The 25,955-nt window shown below is 37.6% G+C and overlaps 1 protein-coding gene across 6 annotated transcripts in view; it reads left to right on the top strand.

Moving 5' to 3' along the window:
• Positions 1–25,955, top strand: part of RBM33 (RNA binding motif protein 33) — a 99,858-nt gene that overhangs the window by 15,214 nt on the left and 58,689 nt on the right. For 5 of the 6 annotated variants that reach the window (XM_014257405.2, XM_014257404.2, XM_014257408.2 and 2 more), the window contains exons 3-10: positions 637–685; positions 2,566–2,642; positions 5,142–5,442; positions 6,515–6,622; positions 13,289–13,460; positions 18,238–18,446; positions 20,248–20,557; positions 25,708–25,766. In XM_014257405.2, coding sequence (XP_014112880.1) covers positions 637–685; positions 2,566–2,642; positions 5,142–5,442; positions 6,515–6,622; positions 13,289–13,460; positions 18,238–18,446; positions 20,248–20,557; positions 25,708–25,766 — 1,285 coding nt within the window. The remainder of the gene's footprint in view (positions 1–636; positions 686–2,565; positions 2,643–5,141; positions 5,443–6,514; positions 6,623–13,288; positions 13,461–18,237; positions 18,447–20,247; positions 20,558–25,707; positions 25,767–25,955) is intronic. The other variant, XM_014257406.2, reaches the window with a different exon arrangement.

Genomic DNA, 25,955 nt, shown 5'->3' with positions numbered 1-25,955 from the left:
AATTCTTAGGCACAAATATAAAACTGATGAAACATGCATTTGATTTTGTCACCCTACAAATGTATGTTTGACCTTATCCTCAACTTGAGGAGGAGGGAATAAAGGGTTTATGAAAGATCAAGGCCTAAGCCTGGCCCTTACAGAAGATCCAGGCTCCCAAGCCAGCTGACTTCCCAGCTCCTTACTGGGGAGCTCGGGCCACATGGGGACCTGTAGACTGAGTCTTGCCCACAGGACATTCCTGTCTTGTGTTCTCCCTGGGGAGCTGGAAATCAGCAGTTTAGACAAAATGAGCTTGGACAATGTGTCCAAATGGCCTTGGAGTGAAGGTTCTAGAATGGTTGTTTTGGATGGCTGTGCCTGTGCTTGGCTAGGTTTTTCTGCTGCGTTTAGTTGAGGGGATATGGAAGGGAGAGCACATAGAAATGAAATGACTGTGCAATAGTAGACTTATTTAATATGTATGGTCTGTTGTTTCACTGAAAATACATACGTTTTTTTCCCTGAATGTTTTACTAAAGTAGACTGTGCTGGCTTGGAGGCAGTTCTCATGCAGTTTTTTAAGGCATATGCCCTGTAAAGTTTTTGGTTTTGGTTTGTAAAGTTCAGCTTCTTAAATTTGTTACTATTTTACAGTGAACTTGATGATGACTTGCTTGGAGAGGATTTGCTAACTGGAAAAAAGGTAAGAGATATGCATTGTTGCAGATATTAAAAGTGTGACTGTTGTTCAGCTTAGCCAGTTCAAGTGTTTGGTTTGACCTCATGTATTTTAGTCACCCCCCCCAAAGCCTGACAGCCACAGGTACCTGAGGTCTGCTTTGCTGCCACAGCATTCTGCACCCAGGGCTTTGTTTCCTTTTGTGAAATACCTCCAAGTGTGGCTTTTAAAAATAAAACTTGGAGAAAAATTCTTTTCAACCCCGTTAGGTCTCCTGAATGCTAATTAACATGATGGAGAATTTAATCCAAGTACCAGTTTAATAGCCAGTTTCTTGGCTATTAAAAATCACTTGTCAAAATACCAGCAGTATTTACCAGAGAGGAAGTAAAAAAATCAGTCAGTGTTGCCTGTGAAGTTCACACTCGGTGTGTATGATCTGCTACCTCGCTGTCTGATGAGTGGGCAGAGGATTTCCCGTTTTAAAGTGAGGAGAAATATATGGGAGCAGCTAAAATTGGGGAATGTCAACAAGTTTTCCCCATGTCTGCTATAAACTCTTCCTGCTTGTACCTATTTCTAGAATTGAACTTTGTGAAAAAAGAGCTAAACATATCTTTGGATTTGCCACATAACAGTGGGAGAAGACAGGACTTCTGTTTGAGAAATCAAATTGACTGGTCATCTCTTTCTATATTTTATCTTAGAAGTGAAATAATTTTGAAAGTAGTTTTTTAAGTTTTAGTTGGATATGAATAGGTTGTTAAGAAACCCAGCTGTATTAAGAGCTGAGTTTTATTTGTTGTAGATTTTTATAACCATCCTCTAAATGTTGGAAGTTAGCTTCTTGAAATTATTATAACTTCTGTAAGCATTTCCTGTTAAAGGTAGGAAGTTCCTTATTGTCATATGCTGGTTTAAAGAGAATAAAATTCCAGGAGGATAATTGCATATGTTCATTACGCAGTTACCAAAACCAGAAGCAGTTAACATTGAATGGAGGTGATAAAGATATTTATCTATAAAAATTATATATAATTATATATAATTAGTAAATACTAACCGGTAGTTGATTTTCTAGTGTATTATGGTTTTTTTGTGTTTTTTCTATTCTTTTTAGTTTTTCCTATTACAGGGCAGTATCTGTGGGTATGGACTCAGGTGGTGGAGAAATAGTGGATTTGTCAGGAAGTTTCCCCTGAATTATTTAGGTTAAACTTCCTTCTATTTAATCTCATCCTAGTACTTTTAGATAAATCGATCTTTGTGTAACTTTTCTGGTCCTATTACTTTAAGGGTTGGAAATGTTGCTCAGTTGAACTGCAGTTATCTCTCCCTAGGGGTAATTATTTAAAAAAAAAAAAAAAACCAAAAAAAACCACCAAACAAACAACTGGAATTTTTGTAATTTGATGACAAATTAGGAGGAGAAACAGTATCTTCTTCTGTTTTTTTCTTCTCTTACAAACTAATCACGATTTTTCAGTTTTCTTTATCATATCCTTTCCTTCAGTCTCCTCTGTCTTCTCTCTAGAAGTTGCAGTTCATGTATTTTCTTGACTTGCCTAATGCATCAAGGTCACAGGGCTGTGTACAAGAGCTTACCTTTCTTCCTTCCTGGTCTGTCTTAAGTGAGTTGTCATCTTCAGCTGTATTTGAGAATGGATCAGTGAAAAAGAAGTGTTGATAATCAGATAAATTTGAGTTCTGTAAATTTCTGTAGGATTTTTGAAATGTATTTTAAGATCTGTGATCTTGTGTGGTTTTTCTCATTGAATTAGATAATCTCTTTGAAGAGATGGTGTTAGTTTCGGATGTATTCTTCATGAAAAATATTCAGTGTTCAGTACTTAGTTAAAAGTTTATATCTTTTATGTTCACAATTGACTTTTTTTGAAACCTAGAATCAGTCAGACTTGTCAGATGAAGAGCTGAATGATGATCTTCTGCAAAGTGACAATGAAGAGGAACAAGAATTTCGGTATTTCTTTTTTGAATCTTGTTTTGGATAACTCAAAACTATGAATTACTCCTATTACTGATAACTAATAAATACTAAACTAAAGTTATTGCTATATACTTAAAATAGTTTTGTTTTTTACCTAGCCAACTACTTAGTGATATATATGTATGTATATATATATAATGTACTCAATAGCGCTGTTAACATTTCAGTAAAATTATTTTTCATTCATTTTGATTAATAAATGTATTCAACCCTCTAAAAAGCTTATAAGAAAAAATTGTGTCATTTGCTGTGCATATAGAATTAGTTATAAGCACTTACAGAGCTTTCTTTACTGGTTCTGTATTGCTTACTGTGGTAAGCTTCCTTCTCCTGATGCCAAGATGAATTTTTGCTTTTTCTTTTATATACCATTTATATTGCTTTTATGTATCCTCAATACTATTAGCATGCATACTTGTAATTCCTTGAGTCTGATAATTTAGCATAGTCCAGTATTCTGTTAGGCCAAATTCTCTGTAGGAGACCAGACATCCTAAAGGCCTTGTAGTAGGAGGCTGGGAAACCCTACACTGTCTTGGGAAACCAAGGCCCTCTCTAGAGTACATCCTGTAAACTAGAGATTTGGCCCATCCAGGGGGGAATTCCTCAGGGTGGGAGGATATCATGCTATTCATTCAAGTCTCTCATTGGGGCATCCTTGTTAGCTATGCTAATTTGTAAGGTCTATAAATTGTATATGCAATTTATTGTGTGTATGCATTTTGAAGTGGTGTGCCGTAAGGATCCTTGTTAAATATCAAGGTTAAAACCCCTTTATCCCTTAATTGTGTCTGGTTCTCAATTTTTAGGACCAAGGAAAAGGCATCACTCCTATATCGTCCTTTTCTGCCATCTTTCTTCTAAAAATCTATCTTACCTCCTAAGACTCCAAGGAGGGGAATTTGTGACTTAAATATTTGTGTACAATTACATGGTAGAAAAGTTTGAACAGACTTAATAGGCTGGAGCAGATATTTCCATGGGAGTTTACTGAGGATCCTGCCCTGTGGTAATAGAGCTCCTTAGCTGAATTATGGGCATTACAAGTCAAAATGAGTGTCTTGTTATTTTTACTTTTCAAGCTGGACTGAAGTAGGAGAGAAGATGCTTGTGATGCCAAAGTGATGCAGTGCCATTGCTGCTTCTACTGGCCTGTTTTTCCAGCTTTCCCTTATTGCATGCTGTGCAGGGCACACCATCTGAAGGGCTATGAATGTATGTGTATGTATAACATACATAGGTCTGTCTCCATCTCTGAGATCTCTTGTCTTTAGCTGTAATTAGAATAAGGAACTATTGTCCTTACGTTGGACTGATGAAGGTGTGATAAAATGCTGCACCATTGATCTCTTCATTGGCTGCCATTTTCCTCCCTGTGGGAGTGAGGTTTGGACTGTTCCCTTCAAGAAGGGGAATCCCAGTTACAGTTCTTGCCTGTTTTTTTACTGTATGTCCTCCTCGAGACCCCTGGGTAGCAGGGATGGCTGTGTGACCAAACACAGTGATGATAAAGTGTCTCAAATGTGATAATATTGCTCAATGGAAGCAGGTTTCTTTAGACAAGTTTTGAATTTTTAGCAGTTTTATTGCCAGAGAGATCCTTTCCCTTCCCCTTATGTTTCCAGTCAACGTCATGCTTCTGTACTTGGGAGGATAATGATAATCCTGCATAATATCTTCATTTTTGTGTTAAATCTTCTCCCTTTTAGAGCCGCAAAGAGCTCAAAGCTGCCTGGATCTTTTTCCCCCAAACACAGGAAAATGGAGAATAATAGGAAAGTTATTTTAAAAAATAAATAAATTATTAGTGTTTCTTATACCCGGAGCTCACAAATCAAGAACTAGTCTGCTGTTGGTTAGTTGCTTTTTTGTGTTGATGGCACAATAAACTCTGAGCTTTGCTTTGCCTACCTGCAGATTATAAATTTAAAGTTTTTGTACTGATTGTTTTTCAGTGTCTCTGCTAGTTAAGAATGTCTTAATCATTTAAATTACAGTTCTTGACTATTTTATATTAAGTAGAACATGAAATCTATAATAAAAATGCAAGTTTGAATTCAAGGTAATGAAATATGAACAACATTAATACATGTAGAAAAAACGTATTTTCCTAGTGTATTCTAAAAGATTGGGAAAACAGACGCAGTTATAGTAATTTTGTGTATTTTTTTTTTGTTAGTCTTGGAATTAAAATTGAATCTGGTCTGCTTTGGTTACCAAGCAGGACTTTTGCCAGTTTGACCTGCTAAACCATCTGGTTGGTTTGATTCCCCTGGTCAAATAGCCTGCAGCTGGTGATAAGCTGCATTTTAGTATGCATTATGAGAACATGGCATGGAGTCAAATAGTGTATGGGGTATTATTCTATCTACCAACTTGGAGACTTGACGTTTGCTGGCTTTGTTTTGCTAAGTCTTTGTGAGTAGTTGCCAGTTAGACTTTAGCCTCTTAATTTTTCCCCGTATCCCACAGCTCTCCAGGTGTCACAGTGAGCCTCAACGCCACATCTGGCATCCTGACATCATACGAACTCTCCGAGTCCATCAACGATCCCTCACTGGAACATGAGTCTGAGTATGACCAAGGGGAAGATGAAATTGGTTATGACAAATCTGAAGCACCTGAAGAATATGCCTCAGAGTATGCAGAGGAGGGACATTATGAAGGCAATGATCCTGAACTGACAGAAGACCAGATAGAATATGGGGAAGAGCCTGGGGAAGAAGATGAGGTGCTAGACCTTGAAATCAATGAACCCCTAGATGAATTTCCAGTGAGTTTCCTTCTATTGTATCTTCAAAGATAACATTGCTTCACGTGCATAGGGTTTTAGACTGATTTAAAATTTGTTTACCTCTCTAGGGAGGAGGGGAAATTAGACCTATTATCACTGTCTGCCAGTTTCTTTATCTAGGCTGTGACAAAGTTTGTGTTGACAGCTTGTTTGGCGGTAGGTAATGCTCCTTTGTCATGCTGGAAAGCAGTTGAGAATCATGACCTTGAGGATTGTATCCTTAAGGAAGAAAACAGCTTTGTGTGGTGGAGATACACTGCCAATTGTTAGAAGTACTTAATGCAAAAGCTTTTATCCAGGCTTTAGACAAGATCTGATAAAGTCCTTCGAAGGTGAAAAGATTATTGACCTGCTAAAGACATCTTTAAGGTGCTAATATCCCAAAGTGATTGATGTCCTGCTTGTTCATCCTTTTTGTAACTGAGAGCTGTCTAAACCTGAATAAAGAGATTGGAGGTTAGTTCAGAAAATGTCACCTGCATAATTCAATATAATTTAAGCGGCATATTAGCGAACATGCACTGGCTTTAATTGCTAATGAAATGATTTAATCTTAATTAAAACTGTATGTGATCAGTGAGGTATTTGAAAATACAAGCAAACTTAAGCAAGATTTTGCTTTTGTTTTATGTTTATAATTTTTCAGAGTTGAGCCCACTCATATGTAAGCACTTGCAGAATGCTTTAAGACTGTTTATATTTGATGGGGTAAAATCTGATGTTAATGTATATGTGCTATAGATGGGTGTACCCAGTAGTGTTTTAATCATTGGATGCAGATGTATAGAAGTAATTGTGGCAAACAGTATTAGGGATCTTTATGATAATATTGCTGGGATATGAATGGAAACTGTTTTGGTTTTCATAATACTCAAATTATTGTCTAGTTAAAAGCTCTGCTACTTATGCTGTATGTGTGCCATATCACTTACAGCTGACTGTTCTGAGAGATGCAATACTCCTCTTCCACTCTGGAAACTGTAGCAATGCAGTCACACCCCACCTGTTCAGTTGGCCTTGTGTCTTTTCACCTTCCTGTTTACTGCTTTAGGATGAAGATTACATGCAATCATATAATGAGCAAGCAATGGAAGAACAAGAGTATGCAGCTGATGAGGAGTTGGAAGAATCCCAGGCAATGGCTAATGAATCAGAAGAGGTACGTCATGAATTTAATGGAAATGTAAAATAACTAGTTCTGCTACAATTTGATTTTGTAGAATTGTACGTGTTGCCGGGTAAGAATTGATGCAATTTTGCCAGTGTTGAATTATTGGTGGTAGTACACTACGTATAAAATTAATTGTGATAGCATCTATATTGTCAGATACATCAGATCTCCTCTCTCCCTTGGGATTGAAATCATAAGGGACAGTTCAAAATGTGCCTATTTAGTCTTGACTTCAACATTAGAAACTTCATGGACCCATTTGGGTAGGAAATGACAGTAATACTGCACCGTCTGTTAAATCTTCCAAGAGCTGTGGTGCTTCCCTTTACCAGATGGATCACTGGCGCTGTTGGGATGTAAATACAGTTCTTGGGTATCCCTTTTTAAGGAGGAGTGTAAGCGTGGAAGTTTTGGTGTTTTAGGCAGGCAGAGGTGAGATTGTTGTTTTCAAAGTTGTGTTGAGACTGTAATTCCTGTGAGATTTATCTTCTTTGATAGGGAAAATGGATGAGTTCCTTCATTTGCAATAAGAAAGGTGACGCCGAAGTCTGCCAAGTATACTTCTATTAATTATAGCCTGATAATAATGCCTGAAGATTTTTTAGTTTTTTATGTATTTTTCATATATTTATAGCCTTGTAGATTTTTAATATATATTTGTGTAGTTACTAGTATTTTTCCTCCCCTCTCTCACAGTTTAACAAACTCTTACTATACATTCTTGAAATTCTATTTTGCCTTATTCTTAAGGAGAGAATTTCTGACAAGGACATCTTACATTCTACCAGTACCTAAGAGACTTAACAAGAAAATAGGGCAAAGAAGCCCCTGGACCAGCTGACCCAGGGCTGGTTTACTGGGATAACTGATTTCCTATTGGGTGTTCAGATTAGATATACTGTTAAATTAACTTAAAAAAAAATGTAGAATGTGTCATGTGTGTGCAATGCCGTATTTTGTGCACCTGTAACCTTTCATTAAGGAATTGCTTTTTTAACTTGCCACTTCAGCTCTGTTGCAAGTTTTTCCTTTTGTTATTTGGCAAGAGTATCACAACTGTTTTTAATTTGCAGCATGTTTTTTGATGTAAGGTTTTCCTTCCTTTCCCCACCAGGAATCTGCTTTAATATTACTTTTATTCCAGTTCTTAATTAAATAGGATTGAATGGATTACCTGCTGAGAAATGTAGTCAGAGTGTATTTCCTCTTTGGAGCTTTAACTCATCAGGAAATTAATTCCTCAAAGACACAGCAGCATTACTGTATAAAGTTCTGACAACTGGGTGTGCTGTGCTGCTCCAGTTGTATCAAAACTACCTTGGTAATTTTGGTGGGTGGAGATCTGTGTTGAAAGGGGCCACCTGCATTGTTCAGCCTGCGCTGTTGCAAGTGTAACATCTTGCACCAGATACACATTAATGTAGGTAGTTTCTTACTTCCTAAGTGTTAATTCTACCCTTCAAAAGAACTGTGAAATCCTTGAGCACGTTTTTATTCCTTCACTGGACTGATGATACACACTTTGGTTTTGGTGTTTTGGAGGTGGACTGATGCGTTTGATGTTTGCAGCCACAGTCAGAGATGATGAGCACAATGCATATTATGTAAAATTAAATATGTAGCTGGGATTCACTGCCAAACTTATTGCTGTAAGAAAGCACAGCTTCATTTTGGGAATATGAATTCTAGAGTGAGAATTCTCTAAAAATCACATTGTCTAAATTTGTCCAATTCAGAATTAAATTTGTTTTGTTCAAAAGGTACCATCTCTGCGTATTTTTAATTGATTTTGTAAATGGAGCATTTATGGAATTCGTTCATCATATAAGGTAAATGTTTTTGCCATTCCTTCAGTTAGTCTACACTTTGGCTTTATTCTGATGGTTTGTAGATTGTCACGGGTTTTTTTCCAAAATACTACTATCTTTTTGTTCCTTCATTATTTTGTATGGATTTTGCTTCCACTTGGCAGTAGGCTCACAGTTGCACTCACTGAAGAAGAACACCACCATGAGAGAGAACCTTTATAGAGTATTCACTTCTGTTCATTGCATGATTAGATGCCTGCCTCCAGCTCTGAAGAGTTTTAGTCTTTATTCAAGTGTTATATAACAGCACTTTTCCTTAAATCTCATAACGTTCAGTTCTTGTAAACAGGAGTAAGGGTTGGTGTTCTGCAACACAAGAGTGGAGCTGTAATGGGTACAGTACAAAGGAAGAGCATTATTATCTCTTGATTGAAATTTGGCATCTGAGTAACAGAGGGGTGTTGGGTAGTGTTTTATTTTAAGCAGTTTCTACATTAAAACTAGCTAAAGCTTCATATTATATTGCATGAAGAAATCTTTTTGTAAACCAAGGGAAAAGCTGACTGGTTGGGGAATTGGAACATGAGGGAAACAAGTGAATAAGGGAAGTGAGACACTTGTTAAAAGTGGCACTCAGGTGGGAGAAGTGAGGAAGAGGCAAGTAAAGTTTGTTTTTGAAACAGCACTTAAAATTGCAGAACTTGGATTTTAAATAAATAATACCCTGTGTGGCTTCCTTGAAAAATGTAGCAGTAGTTCAGAAAATACTTTTGTCTTCTTAAGGTATAAAGCAAAACACAGCACCTAGAAGTTTCAGCAGCAAATAGGTGTAGTAGAACAGCCACATGAGGTATCATGTCCTAAATATTTTAGAGGAAAAATATTACTAATTACTTTGGTGAAATGTTCATAAAAATTAAACCTTACGAAATTAGAATTCATGTCTTTTTTTTATATTGGAAGTAATCTGTGAAGTCAGTGATGGGGGATTTATCACTGCATAATTTAAACCGTGTCTTGGGTTATGTTGATAATAAAAATGAAGAGTAATCAAGAAAGCATTTCATGAAGAAGTGCTGCATACTGCTTTTCTTTTGATAGAATATAGGCTTGGAAAAAAAAAAGATCAATGTGTCTGTTTGAATTTTCCCATCTGTGTTTAGCCAAAACTTGTGCACTTCAGTTGTGTTGTTCAAATTTGAAAACACTGCCTGCCAGCCTGGAGGAAAATGGTGAAAAGAGTGCAAATCAGACAAATTTTAAACATATTTTAAGGCACTTAGATTTGTTTTTTGGCTCCATTTTTCATCTGTGGAATCAAAGTGCCCTTGGAATAGGTATAATATCCTCTTACCTGCCCTGTTACTTCTTGATCCCCTGGGATTGACTAAGTGCTGTTTCTTCAATGTTAACCTGTAGTAGATGCCTCCACTTCCTCTTTTATGGCTTGTTAGTAAAAGTTGTTTGTTTCACCTTTAATTTAGTTGGTTTTGCACATCTTACAAATCTGGCACAAAGCTCTCCTGAGTGCTGTTAGGGAGGATCCCATGTTTGGGAGGATTGTGCTGTCCATGTTTCTGCAGCTTCCCTTGGGCTGTGTCTTACCTTTTCTGCCTGTGAGCTATTCAGGGCAGGAGCACTCACTCCTTCTCTATAGCATGTCATAACCCAGTGTGGAGTTCTGCTCAGTGCCTGGGATTTATGGCATAGTTATTTAATGAGGACGGCAGGAACCCCTGACCTCCTGGAAAAAGAAAGGTCATTCTGGTTCTGTATAAGGGTCAGCAAAGCTCTTTGGTAGCTTTGGGCAAGGTGTCATATAGTGGGAAATGTAAAGCACCCTTTGAGGAGAGCTGCTGAGAAGCCTGTGTTGATGAGTCCAGTCCAGTGACCTCAAGTGGCCATTCAAGGACTAGTCACGTAGATGCAGAGACATTCACGATTAGCACGTATTAAAGCAAATCCTGTAAGTAATTATATATCTTAATTCTGTGTCTGCAGTTTCTTTTTGAAACATAGAATCCATTCATGCTCTAATCTTGGCAAAACAGCTCCTTCTGTTCATCTGGAGGCTGGAAAGGATCATGTAGGAATCTTGTATCTTACAGCTGCAGAAAAAACTGCAGGGGAAGGGTGTGTGCTCCTACCCTGCTCAGCCAACCTTTCCTGGAGCTGTGTGGAGAGAACATATGGATGGCTGTCAGACATGTTTGTGTCTCCATTGCGTAAATCCCTCAATAATAGGTCTAATCAAACTTGGACTTTGGTCAGTTACCATTTTCCAGCACTGCCTTGCCTTGGTGCCTTCTTTTTCATTGGCTCCTTTGATTTTTGTCTTTGATATTTTATGCTTGTATGGCTGTTACTGGTTAATGGGTGGCATGAGCATTATGCTGATGAATAAAGTGAGTCAGACCAAGACTTCAGAATTGGTATACGTTGGTAAGAGTAGAATAGTGCTACTCTAGAAAAGTTTGAGGGTTTTTTTTTATTGCTCTATAGGTAAATAGCTGTCTAATAGTCTGTCTGAACTTGGGATGTTTTCTTTTTAGAATAAAGATTTTTTTTTTCCCAGAATGAATAATTGTCAAAATGCAACAGAGTTTCTACAGGTTTTTTTTCTTTTTACAGCATTTCATTAAAACATAGCAGTAGTTTTCAGGACAGTCTGGACTTCATTACCCTTTCTAGTCCTAATTCTGAAGTTTGAGCTACCCATAGAGCCTTGCATGGTTAAATTTAGCACTCACAGATGAGATTACATGACTGAGACCAATCTTTGATTAATAATTCCAGTGTAGCTTTTTAAGGCCATGGACGTAGAGAATGGATGTCTGGGCTTTATGCTTTAGAGTAAAGCAGGAGGCTCAGTGCAGTGTAAGCATGTCTTGCAGAACAGCTGCTCCGGTTCTGACTTCCAAATCCTGGTCCTGAAGGGAAAGTTTCTAAAAAGAAGCAGTGAGACAGTAAAATTATGGGGTTTGTCATATTTATAAAAGCACAGATTTGATAGAGATATTGCTACTGCTTGCTCTTTTGGGAGTCCCTATTTTCAAAGTAAAATGCCGACCCTGTCTTTCTCTTGGTGTTGTTTGTTTTCATTAAACCATGTTAGCATCTCTTTCCTTGCTAACATCCCTCCTCTGTTCCATGAGTATCAACTGCTTGCCCTCAAAGGTATTTTGATTATATGTGGATATGTTAATTAGACCAGTTGTGCTCAGTTTGGGTTTGCTTTTGAGGTTTAGATTTCTTTCAGTCTTGAAGATTTTTTTTTTCTCCTGATTTGCCTGTTGTTTTTGCCTGCTTTTTTGTTAATATGATACAGATGTTGCACCAAAATAAATACATTTGTAATGTGAAAGCCTTAAAGCCTTTTGTTAAATTTGACTGTTCTCTTAGCTATGTCTTAAATCAGTTTTGTGAGGTCAGGAAATGTAGCGCTTAAAAATTTGTCTGGGATGGATAAAATACAGCTTGGGATCAGGAGCCCATTAAAGCCCTGTGACCAAGTATACAGGTCATTTATTCATCAGACCAAAGCCTGGAGTAGCTTTGAGCTTGAGTTCATAAGGTTTGCTGTCTTTTAAAGCAGAAACTGTTTTGCCAGGTCATCCTGTCTCTGATCTTGCTTTACACGTTTCTTTTTGGTTATGGGTGAAGTCAGGCTGCTGGATGGGGAAATTTGCCATCTCTTGCACAATTATGCCATTAATTTTTTCTTGATTTGTGATCTAATATCTGTCCACCAGACTGTCACACTTGCTGTGCCTTTCTCATATAAATTTCTGCACTGATCTGGTTAATTAGAAGATTAAACCATTCTTGAATGTTAGATTTGGCTCATTTTTTAACTGTCCTCAAGCAGCATAAAATTTATGATGTATTTAGTGGCTTTGTATATAATTAAAATGCATGTGCATTTTAATTTAGCATGCTCTAAGAAATGAGCGAGTAGGCTTGTACAAGTAATCAAATACACAGTAACCAAAAATTTTTATGTATAATCACATGATGTTAGAACACTTCTGATTTTCAACAGTAGAAATCCAGTATAATTTGTGTAACACTCTGGATATTTGCATCAGGTCTGCATGGGAAAATGAAATTTTTTTTTTAGTTTTTATTAATTTGAAGGAGAGGGATCCATTTTCATTTGGAACACTGTTTTATTTAACTAAATGTTCTCTGTTTTAGAGAGAACTGTAAAGTAAGTTTCGGAAGCATTCCAGTAGCATCCAGAATACAAATATAATATTTTCAAATTTATCCAGTCCTATTCTCATTATTGCCATCAATTACTGAATTGAAACTGGAAGTATTTCAGGAACAAAGTAAAGGCATACATACGTAGACAAATGGGGTTGAGATGCAAAGTTATCTTTGTTGTTGGTTGGTTGGGTTTTTTTTAACAGTATGGTACTGACAGTTGTTAAAAGATGAAAAAAAAAAAGTTTTACTGTTCCTATTACTTGATTCTGGTAGTAACCAATGTTTGCATCGTAGCCAGTCTGTGCAGAAGTACCTACTAATCAAATGGAGGTTCTAACTGGAGTTTCAGTATTACATTAAATATTACAGCAAATTTATTTCCTAAATAGATTTTACTTTATTATTTATTATGTAGTACATTTATTTTTATTTCAAAAAATACCACCAAGCTCTTAAATGTTTACTGAATTATAGATGAGCACAATGTATATTGCCAGCAAAATTTGTAGAACAGGGCTTTTAAAGAAAGCTTTGCCTTTTATGCTGTTTACTTCCTTACTTTACTTACTTACTGTCTGTTGTTTAAGAGATTTAGTTTTTTGAGGCTGCATGTCCTCTGTTTTTTGTGATTTAGGCAGCTATTGGATCTCTGGAACTTCAAGAAGAAACAAAAGAAGAATCTGATGAAGAGGAGGATGATGATGAAGAGTCTGGACGATTACGTTTCAAAACTGAACGGAAAGAAGGAACAATCATCAGGCTCTCAGATGTGACAAGAGAAAGGAGAAACATTCCAGAAACTTTGGGTGAGGTTTTGTGGCAATGGATTGCTTTGCAGTAATGAGTGATAGTAAAGGGCAGAGTATTTTAGCTGAGTTGCATTCCAAATGTGTTTGCAACCGTAAGACCGTATTTCTACAAACCTCACAGAGACCATATCTGGTTTATAGAAAAGGTGCTGGTGGCTTTACAAAACAGAATATTTTAAAAACAACAGTTCACTGTAATAACTAAATTTCTGCACATAATTGGAAGGTTAATGACAACTGCATTTGTTTTCATGTGTCTGTGGATTTATTCTTTAGCTTAATATAAAAACAAGACCAGCCAATAAGGAGAAAACCTGTAGTTGAGCTTGACTGTTAAAGGAACTCTGGTTTGAATTAGACTTGTAAATGTACTTGTAAGTGATCTGGGATGTATCTCTGAGATATAAGGAAAAGATGAGTGCAAATGTGGATGATTCTATAAAGAGGTTTTTTGGAAGCTAATGTTTGCCTAAAACACAATACTGCTGTTGTGAAATGGTTTCTATTCATAGTTTTTCCTGATAATTTATTGATAGAGACCAGATAACTGACCATGTGGTTGAAGGTTAAACCACAAAAAATTCTGTTTGCATATCAATATCTGCTTCCTTTTAAGATTATGGAGCAAATTTTTACAGCTGCTGTGGTTTAAAAATGAAATTTCATCGCAGACCTACATCTCCTTACTCTAAAATATGAACATAGTTCAGAAAACACTTAAAGAGGAATTAACATTTCAGTTGAAGTTACAAACGTAATTTCCATCCTGTCACATTTTGGTGACCTTTTGTGACAGCTTGTCTCTATTGGAGGAGTGCATTCTTACTTACTGATTAAAGATGTCATTTGAAACCATTTTATTACTAGCAATAGTGAAATTAATCTTGACACTTAGAGACACTAGAAAAATAATTGCTGATTCACTGCATTAACTGTGTATATGAGAACTGTACAGTCAAGATGAGACCAAGTGTATGCTGGTAAAAAAAATGTAGAAATACAGTGTTCTCAATAAGGTAGCTAAGATCTTTCCTAAACATTTCTTCATTCAAGATAGTGTAAAGAATGGTTTTTCAAAGTTCAGAAGAGGTATTGTAAGACAGCTGTGCAGTTGATTTCTAGCAATACCAAGTTTGTCACTTTTGATAAGAAATGCTTACTTTCTTTCAGTGCCTGTAGGTGAAGTCTTCTCAGAGTGGGAATTGTCATTCTCTGCATGTAGTTACCTGTTAAGGAATGTGAAGAGGAAAAATGTCTTTGGTATTACCAAACTAAAGTATTCCCTCTGTTTCTAATCAAAACTAGACAACCCAAACCCTTAGACTTAGAACCAATTGCAAAGTGCTAGCAAAGGTCAGTTGGATGTGGCAGTACTTCTTGTTATGCCCTGCTTAGTTGACTTATGTTCACTGTGATGCCTCATGGCTAAGATTTCAGTCAGGGCTAGAAAATTAAAGTGTTTTAAATGTGTCCAGTTGCTCTGTGTCCAGACACACAGAGCGTAATCAGTTTGCGGATCTGGATGATGCAGAGAAAAGAAATGTACAATGTCAACATACTGTATATATATAAATATAAATGAATATGTATTTGTAGTTGTGCACGAGTTCTTAGCCAGGGAGAAGCTGTGTTCATGTGAATACCTGGCTGTGCTTTGAAAGAGCCCAGAGAGGAAAAGAGAATCTCTTCTTGCTCTGCTTATCTCTTTTCTTAAGCAGTCTGAGGTTGCTTTCAGGGAAGAGTGTTTTTGTTGCTTCCCTCCTTGAAAAACCATCTCCCATTACATCTCCTCTGCTTGATATGTCTGTGTGGGACATGATGCTCTCAAATTCAATATGCAGCCTCCCTCATAACAGGGCTGACTATATTTTGATGTGTGGTTATCTGTAGCTACATGCAACACTTGAGGTGCTCATGGCATCAGTCTTAACTTCTGCAGGAAGGTTCTGAACCTGCGCTTACATGTCTAAGCAAAGTTCTTCACAGGTCGAACAGTGGCCCTCAGTGGCATGGTGTGGGGGAAGTATGCTTGATGTTGATGTAATATTTTAATTTTTAAAATCCAAGAGTTATATTGTACTTCTATGGTCATAGATGTAGTATGAGTGTGAATTTGTGTGTGGTTTTGTTTAGGGTATTTTTTTCCGAAGTTGGTGTTACATGCATTCTCTACTCTGGCTGAGAGTGTGGGTGGACTGTGCCTTTAAGAACATGGCTTTAAAAGTTTGACAAATTTTGTGTAACGTGAGGAGGGAGACAATTCATTTGTTTTAAAGAGAGTGATACTGCACATCGAAGATTGACAGACTTGACTTTGCATGGATGCTGTCATCCCTTCCCCAGACTTAATCAGCACAGTGCTGTGAAGTATTTCTGTTTGAATTAAAAGAATTTTGCCCATTCTTTCTTCCAAAGTTGTTTCTATTCAGTGTCCTTCAATGTGTGTCCAAGAAGCTGAGAGTCTTGGCCATAGTCTTGATTTTTAGGAAGCCCAGCTCCTTTCCCAGGTTCATTAAAAATTGCTTTTCTCACATGTGATTCTAAACCATTTAATAGGAACTTGCTTTTTATCTTGCTTGACCATCAGTGGTAGGTACTTTTTGCAATGACTGATTTATTTTTGAGAGTACAGCCTTTCTTGAGTTCAGGGTTGTAATGTGGAAAATGGCAGAGAAATTTTCCTGCCTGTCCTATTCCTGGGACAACTGTCCAAGCAGCAGCACGGCCAGGATGCCCTGAAGGACTGGATTATTTCTGGAGAAGGGAAAGAATGTTACTCTTTTGCAACATAGTGGCACTATTTCCCCCCAGGGATATATGGGAAGTGTCCCTCTGTGTTTCAGGCTGAAGGAACGCAACTTGCTGCAGGTGTGGAGAGGAAGGAGACTTGAAATCAGAGCTCTGTTTTTTCCATCTAACCAACTTTTTGGATCCCTGGCAGCCAAAGATGGCCGTGGCAGTTGTTTTACTTGCATCTAATGCTTTTGATTGCTTTGAGCACATTTCTCTTAATTTTTGTCAGAAATGCACATTTGATACCTAAGACTTGAGGGACTGTGGTTCCTTCCCCCATTCAAAGCATTTTGTAAGATTTTCCTGATAAAGCCTGATTGTCTTGGGCTCTGCTGTGCAGGTGTCTTGAGGGCAAAGGTAGCATTTCATAAGAGTATTTAAGGCTTTATGCCATTCAGTTGTGGAGTAAGAGTGAAGAGAAAAGGAGGTAGAGAAACTTATTATCAGCAATGTGCAAAAATGAAATAGGAAAATCAGGCAGATCCTGGGCTTTTAGACATGATGTTTGCTGTGTTCTTACAGGCCATGACCAAGTTCAGAACTTACAAAAATTGAAAACTCCTGCTTGTGGAGGTGCTGAATACCTCTGAAAACTGGGACATGCAAATTTACAGACTTTGCAGCTCAGTCATGCAGGTAGTTTTCATAGCCAAGTAAGAACAACTGCTGCAGAGGGAATGCTCAGTGCTCACCCTTTTCTGCCCTTCTGTCAATCCTCGACTTCAAAGACTAATAGAGATTACTTATGAAGATGTTTAAGATGGTGGTTTAAGTAGCTTTGGCCTTTAGACTCACAAGAAATTGTAAGAATTTTTTAATTGATTTAGTTACGTATTCTTGGGAGAGGATATCTAGTGGTGTTGAGACACAGTAGTAATGTCTACTGCCAGATACTAATTACTTCAATTCTGATATTCAGATATTATGGCCATGGCATGTAGTATTGACAAGTAAATACTATATTAATTCAAAATATGCTTTTATTTGTCAGGAGTGTGTTTGGTTTGCCTTGTTAGAGGCAGAAATCAATATTAGGGGTAACAAAGGATCTGACTAGCACATGGCAAAAGATTCAGCTGCACATTTGAGTTAGTTTATTACCCCTTGTGAATGATTGAAACCTGGTGAATGGTTCTGCTTATACTTTCATGGTGTGTTTCCTGAAGTCTGTTGTAAACCTTTTCTGTATTTTCAAGTGGTTTCATTACCTGGGTCTATTACTGCATCATTTCTTGCTTAATGTTGTCAGCATTGTTCAAGGTTTCAAGCAAATTTGTCATCTTTGCAGAGTACCACATGTTCTCTGGTGTTTACCTGTGATGTGCATTGGGTGGGTGTTATCAGCAGCCAGGTGTTTGACTTGAGCTGAGCACAGATTTTAACGTGTGCTCTCTCTTCAGTGGAATTACCACTTGTGAAGTACAGCTGGCTCTTAAACCACATACAATACAAGAAAAATTAAGTAGTTATGTACTAGAAACACTTCAGCAAGCAGAATTTCCTTCTTTGGAACAGGCCTATGTGCAGAAGAGTCTGGTGCATAAAATCTGTTTATGTGGAAGAATCAACAGATCCTTTACTGTAAAGTTTACTGCAGATGCATTGTCTTGCCTGACATGTGCAAATAAGTGAGATGTTAAAGATAACAAAACTTTGAGAGGAGCCACAGCCTCCTCTTAGAGCAGAAGGTAGACTTCAATACTGTCTTCAAAAAGAAAACAACCAAACCTTTTTGTTCATGTTTGTTTCATTTTTCTGCTGCTTTTTGCCTGTGTGAAAGACACAAGTATCTGTTCTTTTTCCTTATAAAGAGGTCTTTAATGAAATGTTAACATGCCACCTAAAGGAGATCAAAGTGCCTGCAAATTTTCTGTTAGTCGCAGAGATTCTTTTGTAGTTCTGGCAGTGTTTTATTTGTCATTGTGTTTTCCACCTTTTCAGCACAAAGCTAAAATATTTTTCCCCATTTCTCTCTCAACAGAGCTTTCTGCAGAAGCCCAAGCAGCACTGCGTGAATTTGAAGAGAGGGAAAGGCAGCTTAAGCAGGGGCGATACGGCTCCAGGAGAGGAGGGAGAAGAGGAGGCTCAGTTATGTGCCATGGAATGGGAGAACAAAGGAGAGATAATAATGATAGGGGAAGAATGAAGGATCACAGGCCTGCACTGCTGCCAAACCAGCCATCAACAATGGTACCTTTTAATCCTTAGTATTCTTTGAGTGTCCTTTCAGGAAGCTGTGGAGAAATACATTTTAAATCATGAATCTTTGCAAAAGTGGAATATATATTCCAGTGTAGACCTTCTGCTCTTGCAGAGCAGTGTTAGACAGTATGGGCTTTGTGTGATTTGATGATTGTAAAGTATGCGCTAAGTCTTGTTACTGGCTTCACCTTAAGCAATCTCAAGACCTCCAAATGAAAAGTGCATTTTGACTGATGAATCACAGTCAGACTTACCTGCTGGCTTGCATGAGGATGGAGGAAAAACTGAATTCCTCTGAGAAGTCTACATGCAACATGGAAACTTGTTCCGTCTCCCATTATTCATAATAATGTAGTTTAAAAAATACGGTTCTGTAAAATACTACTTGGGTTCTGTCAAGGTAATACTTTTGCTGATACTACTTTAAAAAAATCTATTTGTGTGTAAGCTATGCTACTATGGAGGTAAATAGGACAGTAATCACGACTTCACTACTAGATAAGTTATTATTTTGGGATTTCAAATGAAATTTAGCTTTGTTACTACTTTCTTTTTCTCTGCTGTGCTTTGTATCATAATATAAAAGGCTTTACTTTTTCCCTCAAAAAACCTTAAAGAAACCAAAACCAACTCCAGTAAGCGATCAAGAGATCAGCACTTATATTTTGCTCACTGTCATAAAATATACTGGAAGCTGAGATTGTAGAACAAAGTCTGTGTATGTCTTTGCAGGACATGGTCATCTGTGTTAAAGGTGATTTTTTCCAGCAGCAGTAAGTAGGTGCTGAGCATTGGCAGGAGTCAGTGGATATCTCAGTACTTGAGAGCCCTACAGTACATTTTGTGCTTTTTAAGCAGTGAAGGTTGAATTATTTTTTTTTCTGTTTTGCTGTAGTCCTTGCAAGCTATTTTGATTTTAAATGTAAATATTTTTGTGCTCATCACAGTGTCTTCTTGTTCATACTGTGTGGCTGCTTTGCTTTATGTATACAGCTGCTGAAAGAAACAATCTGTCACACCTTTGTTGCTGAAAGGTTGCCTCTTTGGGTTTCTTGCTGCCATTTGGAAGTTACTGGACTAGGACTGAGATCTAGTAACAGTGACTTGAGAGGCAGAAGAATGTCTCTGAAAAGATACACAAGAGGTTTTTATTATTAGCACTGATTTTGGCCATTTGATTTTGAGACTTGAGCAGCAAAAGACTTTCTTTTATTATTTGGAAAGATACCTTTCAAAGGTATCTTCAAATGAATTTTTTCTTCAAGCAGTATGGATAGGTGTGCTGCACTGATACCTGAAGAGTACTTGAATTTGTGCTGCACTGATATCTGAATTTGTATTTTGTCTTCTGTTGCTAGTGCTAGGTCTTTTATCTCAGAGAGTCTCTTCTAGACATGAGAGAAAAGGTAGTGGTTTGTTTTGATACTAGGACTCAGATTTCTAGTGATCTTCACAGTAATCATAATAAATCTCATTGCAGTTAGTAACACTGACATATGCAGAACCCTGACGTATGAAACTAGACAGTTTTGCTGTTAAAAATGAATGAGTGTGTCTGCATTTCCTGTGCTGCTTTGCTGTCATCTCCTTCATATGAATGTTTTTAATTGCTCCTTTGCTTTCCTGTGCTGATGGTTTTTGGTGGTTCCAGTTGATTATAGGGAAAAGAAGTTTCTCTTTTCATAATTGGCCTTAATTGTTTTCCAGAGATGTCTTGGTTTTGTGTTCATTTATGTCAGGATATTTTAACTTTAAAGCCTAGTGACTCTGTTCTTTTGTCTGACTTTAGACTCACTCACAGAGGTTAATTCCAACACACCAGCAACCTGTTATGAGTCTGTTCCAGCAGCAACAGCAGCAGCAGCAGCAACAACAACAACAGCAACAGCAGCAGCAACAACAGCAGCAGCAGCAACAGTTACAATCTCTGCTTCCTTTACAGCATCAGCATCATTCTTCTCCTCCTCCAGGGCTACATATGCCCCCTCAGATAGAAACACCACGAATAATGATGACTCCCCCTCCAGTGACACCTCAGCAACCGAAGAACATACACATAAATCCACATTTCAAAGGGACGGTAGTGACGCCTGTACAAGGTGAGCTTTCTGAACACCTTCCCAGTCATGCAAGCGTGACTCATCTCATTCTTTGCCAGAGATGGAACAATTTGTTTGTTTATCACTTCATGGAAGTGTGCTTCAGGCTGCTGTTTTTTCTTGAAGCTTGAAACAAATGTTTTGCCTGAAGTAAGACATAATATTGTTGGACTATGGCCAACTGAACAAGCAAAGCCTTTTCAGCTTTTATCATGTTTGCTATTCTAATGTAAAGCCTAAGAAGAGCAGTAAAAGTGGAAACTGAAAAGAGAACGTGCTTTTCAAAAAACAATAAACGTTGGTTTTCAAAACTAAGAAAGTACTGCAATTTGTAAATTTCTCAGGACCATCCACCTGTGTTGGTAAGAGGGTACTCAGGCACTGCTTGCAGTGCAGTTGCTCTGTTAAGGATACCGCTTACTGTCCTTACTTGACAAGATACATACGCTCAATTCTCCTTTCACAGAATCACATCTGTAATTGTTTTGATTTGCAAATATGTTTTTTTTTCTCTTAGTTAACACAAATATTTGGCCTCTGCTTCTTAGGGTAGCTCTCAGCAATGCTGTTCATGTTACTGCTTATGTAGGAGGTGTTTAATCCCAAAGAGGGTTAAAAAAAGACACCTGCATAGCTCTGATTTCTGATTATGTTAGGACAAGACAGACTAAAGAAATACATGAATATTTATACATATTTACAACTAGGTTTTCTGTATTATCCCCCCTTCACATTAGCAGAACTCCAAGCCATTGCTATCTTTGCTTCATTTATTTGACCAATGAAAAGCAGGAGTTTGGCAGGGTAGAATATTGCCAGTATATGGAGGTCTGTTTTGCTTCTCACAGATGGCTTTGTAGTAACTGTGTCAGAGAGCTTATTTTGCTTTTCCCTGTGGTGCTTCCCACCAAATTATGCATCAGGACAGATTATTTGGAAGCATTCCAAAAGACCCTTTACTCTTGGATTTGTGCCTTCTGTGCATTTTTGTAGCACTACCAAAGTAAGTTACTGCTTAATGAGAAGCAAAAATTGCTTTTAGACTATTCTAGATGCCTTTTTTCTCTCCCTGTGAAACAGTACCAGATCTTTTCTATCTAGGTAAGCAAATGTGGTCGTAATCCTGGGAATGGCTACTTGAGGGTTTTTGCTTTTGCCTAATGTCAAAAGTATCCCAGTGTATTTTCTTCTGTCTGAGGAGGTTTTTTTCACATTACTAGGAGAGCTTCAGGCTCTTCTCAGCTTTACTACTATGTCTGAGGCAATGTAGCTGTTGCTGGTCTCTTGCTTGATCTTGTTCATAGTCTCTTTTTCAGTCTTCACATCCTCATTTCCAGTAGGTTGTGTACCTCCTGCAGGTTAGGAGATACTCAGTATTGGATTTGTAAGGGGGAGGGTGGTTCTTGGGTTTTTTTAGATCTTATATCTGCTGACGTTATATGCATCATATACATTCATTTCTTGACTTGTAAAAGTCGAGGCATTCTCTTAGACTGAGCAGCGCTGGAGAATGAGTGATCGATTGTTGAATGGTGTTAAAACCTGCATTCAGCAAGGACATTCTTTGCTCTGTGTGTTGATGGCAGCTGCTTCATATGAAATCCCTTTGTGCCATTCATTTTACTGAAAGAGTCCTTGGCAAGACTACTGAATTTTTCCGCTAATAGGTGTGCAGCATACTATTAAATACAACCTTTTAAGTAGCTGTAGAAATTTAATCTTGGTTAGAGAGCACGTATTGGAAGCTGTCTCCTGCAGTGACTGAGAGTAGTGGCCATCTCAGTCTGTAGCAGTACAGTTACGTTACGTGCAAGTAAAAACACAACATAAGGAAAATGTGAAAATGTGTTGAAACCAGGAGCTTTCTGTAGATAAATGAGCATAATTCTAAAACCTTCAATGGTATTTGCATATTAAGATGAATTCTAAAGCAGTCAAATGGTACATAGAAATTCAGGTGTAAAGAGTGCTGTTCCAAAATTCTTCTTAAAAAAGTCTTACTTTAATCCATCTGCTTGAAGCCCCAGTAGGCAGAGACTGGTGGTTGACAGCATAAGGATGTATTTCACTTGCAGCATCATTTCTTTCAGGGTAACGGGAAGGATGAAAGATCAGACTGACTTGTGTTCTTGATGATGTCCTGCCCCTTCTTGGCTGAACATATTTCCAGATACATGAGGGGCTTTGCACATTGGAAAATACAGTCAGATAGGTGCAAAGTTTATTAGGATTCTGTTGTTGAAAATGTGGTGCCTGGAAGCTAAAAATGCCATGTCTGGAAGTGCATGATATGCACACTTAGGTTCTGGTAATTTTAATGGTGTGCTGTCATGTTTTAGTGTAGACTGGCATTTTTTCCTCTCTAATTTTATGGCAGGATAAAGCTCTCACACTTCTAATTGTCAGCACCAGGGACACTTTTCCTAACTGCAGATCATAGAAATACACTTTTTAAACATCTTTTTGGTTTGAGCTAGTCTTGAAATGCGTTGACTGTATCAGTATTTTCTAAAATAAACTCAAACCTCCCATAAATTGTTGAGAAATTTTCATGTGAATAAAATATCATGTATAAGAGCTCTAGTAGACAGCTACTTCAGCCTGAAAACAAGTAGAAACACCATTGAAGAATCCTATCATAGGCTTATTCCTTTGATGTTTCAAAGGCAAATTTCTTTACAGTAGCCACCATCTCCCTGCCTAGCCTTGAATCCTGATTTGAAAAAATAGTTACTTTCAAGTCAGTTTTGTTCCAAATGAATTGGTACTATTTCTAGTCTTTGAAGCTTCATAAATGATTAAGGACTTGGTCTATCAAACCCCTAAAAGATGAGCCTCTGGATACCTGCTGCAGGTACTGTGCAGTTGGTGTTCAGCTGTGCCTCCTGTGGCATTTCAATCCCGTATCTTTTAGCTTGTTCACTTACTTTTATCTTTCCTTTGTGTCCTATTTCACAAATTAGTTTTGAGTTGTAGGTGGGAATTTTTGCTGACTGTGTGTCCAAACTTGAGTATGATCAATTTATTAGTGCTGGAGAACTGTGCATAGATGTACTATGAAGTACTGATTGAAGCTGTGATAATAGGTGTTGCATTTTTTTCCCCTTAAATGTTTATACGTGAGTAACTATTTCAGGGATAGTGTGACACTGCCAAAATTGACATGAACTAATGAGCGGTTTATGGCAGCTCAGTATGCCATTTACCTTTTGAAAACTATTTGGTGTCTTGGGAAAAATCACGTTGGAACTCTCCTGAATAATCAGTGTGGGAATTGCTTCTTCATCTTTTCAAGTATAGTGTTGGAATTTATAGCAAGAAGCAATTTAATCTTCTTAAAATAGTGTCTTACAACATGCTGTGTATTATTTTTGAAGCATACTTTTCACACCTATGGAATATTTGACATCAAGAAAATGAGGGCTTGAGGCTTCTTTGCTGCTAAGCAAGTGTCCAAGGATTGAAAGGGCACAGAGTTTGAACTACTATCTTTAATGAGTATTAAATTAATTTAAAATATATAAATATATGGGTTTATATGCTACTGCTGGAGGCAGGATACTGAAATAGACTCTAATGCTCTGTTCAGTTCATATTTCTCTACATTTCCCACCTTATTCTATTTTTCTCAGTGACTCTCTGACCCGTAATACCTGAACTATTTTAGGATTAGGTCAGTCAGGAGCATCTTGTCAGTTTTTTTCTGTGTGGCCTTGGCTGTTTGATACCGACAGATGTTCATTAGAAGCCAGGATGAAACTATTCCAGTCATTTTCTCGTGTAATGTGATACAAAACTTGCACACAGTCCTCCCGTGCTGAAAGACTGCTGCAATTAGTTTACCCCATCAGTCTCTGAACCAGCAAACCACAAGTACTTAACAAAAGTGGATAGAAGCCAGACATGGACATGAACTGAAAAAAACCCACTAATGCATTAGTTCTTGTGCCTTGGTTACCAAGGGAAAAAGGATTTTTGAGGCATCTTAGCAAACTTCTGTGTTGGGAAACTCACTGGACTTCTCTCTCAAACTAGCAGTATTTCTTAATATCTTTCTTGTCTGTAGTGTAACACAGTAGCTGTCTGCAAAGTCAGTGTTTAACCCTGTCAAGAAAATGATTCCCTATCATTCAGAAGTGCTGAAAACAGACTGGAGAAGAATCTTAATAAAAGCTTTTAGTAAATGAGCAAATACATTGTGTGGTATGAAATGCTTTATTTAGCTTCTCTAGGCCTTCTGTTTAACATGGCAATGTTTGTATTTTTAACTACTTACACAACTGTGAGAGGAAATAAAAAGTGCTCTGAAAAATGGGAAAGCTGTCATTACACTTTTTATTTGAGATTCAAATATAGGTTCAGTTCCCAAGGTAATCCAGCTGTAGCACTTTGTGCATTTTGCCATAACATTAAGGGAATGTTTTGGGAAATAGCTTTTTGTGACTAGCATTTCAAAGTGCACTTTTAAGGACAAATCATTCATGTTAATCTCCCTGAAGTACTAGTTTTAGAGGTTATTTTTTCAGGAAAAGGTTTCCTAATTCTTCTTGGTGTCTCTATGCAATCACAGTCTTTCATCTGAGATCAGCAGTTCTGTGATCACACCACTGTGGTGGCAAGGCCAGACTAAGTAGTTTTTGTGTGCTGTTAATTGCAGCTGCCTGCCTCATTTTACCCTCATGAGCAGTGATTTATACCAGTTAGTGTCTCTCATGTCCATGCTTCTTGTGGTAGCTTGGTGGTGAGACTGGGAGATGCCTGGGAGATGTTGAGTGGCGTGAAGCTGAGAAGTCAAATTAATCATGGATCCTTCTGTTTGAGACATGAAATTATTTTTAGTGTCTCTGTCAGCTTTGTCTGTGATGTCTTTGGCTGAATAACTATTCTAGTTTGCCTTCCTGCAACAAGGAGCAATTTAATTCTGGAAAATGCAGAACCAAATTATGTAAATTAACTAGGAGAATCCTAATTGCCCTGTTGCATGTTGCAAGGGAGGGAACAGTTGCTCAAAGTTAATTTGTAGGAACTGTGACATGTGATGGTAAAAGTAGCAGATTTTAATCATGGCTTTTTATTGCAACTGCTTTTGGAAATAACTACAACAACTGTTAGGTAAAACAAATGGTGTTAAAAGGTGCTTCTTGTTTCAGTGCCCTTGCTGCCAGTTCCTGCCCAGCCAAGACCTGCTGTAGGACCCCAGAGATTTCCTGTGAGTAGCAGCTGTTTCTTCTTCTCTGATATGGATAAGCATACATTTGCAAGGAAATATTAATATAGCAAATAAAAGCTGTTCTAGTGAAATATAATTTTAAGGATTTGTAAATATTGACAATACACTCTGCAGTTGAAAATGTTTGTTAAAAGCTTAAGGTCAATGGATTTTTGAGAGTAGAATTAA

Source organism: Pseudopodoces humilis, chromosome 1 (assembly GCF_049639895.1).
Source record: "Pseudopodoces humilis isolate 2021_Gansu_Grassland_sample_001 chromosome 1, ASM4963989v1, whole genome shotgun sequence".
NCBI classification, from domain to species: Eukaryota; Metazoa; Chordata; class Aves; order Passeriformes; family Paridae; genus Pseudopodoces; species Pseudopodoces humilis.
The sequence above is the reverse complement of the archived record's forward strand: the minus strand, read 5'-3'. Positions and strand labels throughout refer to the sequence as shown.